General features: G+C 51.2%; 1 protein-coding gene across 7 annotated transcripts in view; it reads right to left on the bottom strand.

Annotated features, from left to right (window-relative positions):
- The window catches only part of abcc9 (ATP-binding cassette, sub-family C (CFTR/MRP), member 9), an 88131-nt gene extending 83736 nt beyond the window's left edge, over window positions 1-4395 (bottom strand). For 5 of the 7 annotated variants that reach the window (XM_080851410.1, XM_080851419.1, XM_080851418.1 and 2 more), the window contains exons 1-2: window positions 4222-4395; window positions 2445-2613 (exon numbers count right to left, since the gene is read on the bottom strand). In XM_080851410.1, coding sequence (XP_080707536.1) covers window positions 2445-2589 — 145 coding nt within the window. In that variant the 5' untranslated portion in view covers window positions 2590-2613; window positions 4222-4395. Of the gene's footprint in view, window positions 1-2444; window positions 2614-3477; window positions 3564-4221 lie in introns of those variants that run through there. The other 2 variants (XM_080851415.1, XM_080851416.1) reach the window with 2 other exon arrangements.
- Between the last annotated feature and the right edge of the window lie 605 nt (window positions 4396-5000).

Here is a 5000-nt window from a genome sequence, read left to right as displayed (position 1 = left end):
CTCAGTCCAATGCTATTATCTGCAGTGGGAAGCCATTAATGCATTACGGTAGCATTCAGCACTGCTCTCCCCCCCCCCCCCCCCCCCCCCGGCGTGTCTTTCTCTGATGGACCTGTGTGCTCACACTGAGGTTTGAGGCAGCTACAGCTCCAGCCCCCTTTGGACTTTAATAATGCATGCTGGACACTAAACGTGTGTGTGTGTGTGTGTGTGTGTCTGTGTGTGTGTGTGTGTGTGTGTGTGTGTGTGTGTGTGTGTGTGTGTGTGTGTGTGTGTGTGTGTGTGTGTGTGTGTGTGTGTGTGTGTGTGTGTGTGTGTGTGTGTGTGTGAGAGTGTGTGTGTGTGTGTGTGTGTGTGTGTGTGTGTGTGTGTGAGAGTGTGTGTGTGTGTGTGTGTGTGTGAGTGCTTGACTCCATCAGGAAGAACACTGGAAACTAGAGGGTAATTTGGAGAGCACAGATCTCCGGTCTCGCGACGTTAACCAAAGTGCAAAATAATTTGCATCCGCTCCGGGATTTAATGGGTTCTTCCCCGGCCCACGCTACACCACCCCTACACCCCTCCATCAGGGCCCACGCTACACCCCTCCATCAGGGCCCACGCTACACCACCCCTACACCCCTCCATCAGGGCCCACGCTACACCCCTCGATCAGAGCCCACACTACTCCACCCCTACACCCCTCGATCAGAGCCCACACTACTCCACCCCTACACCCCTCCATCAGGGCCCACATTACACCCCTCCATCAGGGCCCACACTACTCCACCCCTACACCCCTCCATCAGGGCCCACATTACACCCCTCCATCAGGGCCCACATTACACCCCTCCATCAGGGCCCACGCTACACCCCTCGATCAGAGCCCACACTACTCCACCCCTACACCCCTCGATCAGAGCCCACACTACTCCACCCCTCCACCCCTCCATCAGGGCCCACATTACACCCCTCCATCAGGGCCCACATTACACCCCTCCATCAGGGCTACTCCACCCCTCCATCAGGGCCCACATTACACCCCTCCATCAGGGCTACTCCACCCCTCCATCAGGGCTACTCCACCCCTCCATCAGGGCTACTCCACCCCTCCATCAGGGCTACTCCACCCCTCCATCAGGGCTACTCCACCCCTCCATCAGGGCCCACACTACACCCCTCCATCAGGGCTACTCCACCCCTCCACCCCTCCACCCCTCCATCAGGGCCCACACTACACCCCTCCATCAGGGCTACTCCACCCCTCCACCCCTCCATCAGGGCCCACACTACACCCCTCCATCAGGGCTACTCCACCCCTCCATCAGGGCTACTCCACCCCTCCATCAGGGCTACTCCACCCCTCCATCAGGGCTACTCCACCCCTCCATCAGGGCCCACACTACACCCCTCCATCAGGGCTACTCCACCCCTCCACCCCTCCATCAGGGCCCACACTACACCCCTCCATCAGGGCTACACCACCCCTCCATCAGGGCTACTCCACCCCTCCATCAGGGCCCACACTACACCCCTCCATCAGGGCTACTCCACCCCTCCGTCAGGGCTACTCCACCCCTCCATCAGGGCTCACACTACACCCCTCCATCAGGGCTACTCCACCCCTCCACCCCTCCACCCCTCCATCAGGGCCCACACTACACCCCTCCATCAGGGCTACTCCACCCCTCCACCCCTCCATCAGGGCTACTCCACCCCTCCATCAGGGCTACTCCACCCCTCCATCAGGGCTACTCCACCCCTCCATCAGGGCTACTCCACCCCTCCACCCCTCCATCAGGGCTACTCCACCCCTCCATCAGGGCTACTCCACCCCTCCATCAGGGCTACTCCACCCCTCCATCAGGGCTACTCCACCCCTCCGTCAGGGCTACTCCACCCCTCCGTCAGGGCCCATGCTACTCCACCCCTCCACCAGGTTTCATGAGAGTCATCCTGTGTGTTTTTGCGTAATCCTGCAGACAAACAAACAGACAAGCGGCACCAAAATAACCTCCTTGATCGATCGGAGATCAGGGAGATTTCACAGAAACTGGTGCTTGGGTTATTGCAAAGAGAGGACAGAGGACACACCACACACACATGTACACACACACACCACACACAAGTACCCTCACCACACACACATGTACATACACACACACCACACACACATGTACACACACACACACACACGCACATGTACACACACACACCACACACAAGTACCCTTACCACACACACATGTACACAAACACCACACCACACCACACCACACACAAGTACCCTCACCACACACACATGTACACACACACACACACACACACACACACAGACACACACACACACACACACAAGTACCCCTACCACACACACATGTACACACACACCTTGTACCCTTGCATGCATGATTCCACACACACACCTGCTCATACAAAAACAGACACACACATGCAAGCACACACCGATGAAGAGGATTGGGAAGGTGATGAAGAGTAGGAAGACATGTGGGACCAGGTTGAGCGCGTCCACAAAGCAGCCATTGTTGAGGACTCCCACATCCACATTGTAAGAGTCGTTCCGGTCATTTCCGCAGAAGGAGAGGGCCATGTCGTCTGATTGGTGCAAAAACACCTAGGGGGGAGGAGCAAGAACAACCTCAGGATGCAGGACCACAGGATGCACAGGAACCATGTTGCCCTTGACAACAGATTGACAATGACAACAATGACATGGACCTCATTAACGCTGCTCTCCCTGTTGGGTATATAATGAGTTCCACAAGCCTATCTGAACAGAGTAATGGCTTTACAAAATATATCTATTTAGGTTAGACACAAGACCAGTAGTGATTTCAAAACAGTGCCACAGCATTGCCTTCTGGTAGTTATTTTAAAACGTGGAGTGGAACTAAAAAAAATAAAACATTACGGTTTAACAGGCCGTTGGCTGTATAACGGCTTTGTCCAGTGTGATTCACCACTGCCATTTACTGAAGTGGGGGATTAACACTTGGCGGAGCTTATCTTCGACTCTCGGGACCTCCAGGTCTAACCTCTCTGATAAGGTAGCTCATTCAAATATGTGGCCTGCTATCTGTCATGTTGCCGGAAGCGCTTTTTCAAATTAAAACGTTGCCACCTTGCACCGTCCCACTGATCTAGTTTTACTCTATCATTGATTCTGGACGGGCTGAGTACACCAAACAGTGCTGGGCTATGCCTAAAACTGGTCAGAAATACATCACGGCTAATCGATGTCAAACAAGAACTAACAGCATGGCCATTATTCATTTACACTATTTCTGAGGTGATATGTGGGCATTGAATGTTACAGGAATTAGGAAGAATCATTAACGGCAAATGGGATATGCCTACTAGCGTCACAGAAACCAACGCTGTCATTGTTTTAATTCACAAACATTCTGGCACATCCGAATGGACACAACCAAAGCCTAACCTTAACCATCACGCCTAATACAGACAACGAATAACTTACCGAAATAAATGCCTTATTAGCTGGGTTTCATTCCTGCCCGCCGGGTTAATTCTGGTAGACGGCAATCACAGAATATTGTCGGCGCGAATTATTTTTAGACTAGCTGCGCATGCTGCTGCTCGCGCCTATCAGGTTTCCAAAACTTGACTTGAAGTCTGCTGGCAGAGTTCCTTTCTCAACTAGCCCCCTTTAACCGACCATGTCGGGGAAGAGCTTTTTGTTTAGAAGCAATAATGTTGGACATTGGAGTAATACAGCCTCACTAATTCGGTCACATCCTAACATTGATAATACAAACTTCGGAGCAGCGTTTTCTTATACCAATAGCACATGACATATAGAATATTTCGGCTGATTACGGATATTTCAACCAAGACTGAAATCTCGGTTATCTTTAGATTTCCCCCAAATTATTGTTTGTACATCGCACTGTCGCACTGTTTGTATTTCGCATGTACACTGTGGCTTCTGTCATACCTCTTACAGTAGCCTACTGCATACACCAGGCAATGGACCGAGAGTCATTTTGAACAGAGCTGACCAGTAACGTTTTGAGTGACGGAATACGTAAAATGTGTATTTTAAATCCTTAAAGACGCCTGTTATTGCCGCGGCACCGAACCAATCGACAGAATGCTGTGATTGCCGCATAAAGAAACTGGAACCTCAATGAGTATAAGTATGCAAACAGAAGCGTCAATACATCCCAGCGCGATAAACCATGACAGGGTCTGACACACTTACCTACAGTAATAGTTATCCCTTTTTGAATTTCAAGCGGTCAGAGCTCGTCAGAGGTCACTATTCCCCTCAGCATATCACGATGTGCTATCGCCACCTCTGATGCTGTTATTAGGCAGCCGTGGACTCCATTGGGGACCCGTAGCAGTCAGAGTATAATCACCAGCGTGCCTCCTCTCGGTTCAGCATCACGTTATGCGCGTCGAGAGCGGCGGAGGTTGACGCTCTTCTCTTCTGGAGGAATAGGCAGCCTTGGCACCGTCCGCGGGCAGCGTAAAAGCTACAGTAGCTACATGTAGGTCACGACTGCTCAAGCGAGACGCACACTCCACTGCGCGGCTACAGTACTACAGCATTTAGTAATTTCTATATGAACGTGAACACTGATACACACACATTGAATGTTCGCAGTCTCTGACCCCTGGGCTGGCAGCTTAGTGGTCAAGGACACTGCAGTATCTATCGTAACACATTGATGATGTGAATTAAGGCCCTGCATGTCCGACCATTCGTCCGAAAACAGAATGTTAATGGTTTGTGTACAAATTATTCGAAAATTGAAGCTACAGATATGCAGAAAAAAACACACAGAGGTTAATACAGCTCAATAATGACTTTATCCACAGCTTTGGACTGCCATAGGGTGCTGTTACAGTGTAGCTGTTTGGCACAAGTCAACATGATTTTGGCTACTGGCCCAATTAGTTCACACTGTGAGTTAATGCCCACCATGTGTGGACATTAAAACAAATCTCTATGGCCTTATGTAGAGAATAAACCCT

Source organism: Sprattus sprattus (assembly GCF_963457725.1).
Source record: "Sprattus sprattus genome assembly, chromosome: 14".
Classification (NCBI taxonomy): domain Eukaryota; kingdom Metazoa; phylum Chordata; class Actinopteri; order Clupeiformes; family Clupeidae; genus Sprattus; species Sprattus sprattus.
This window is presented reverse-complemented; position numbering and strand designations above follow the sequence as displayed.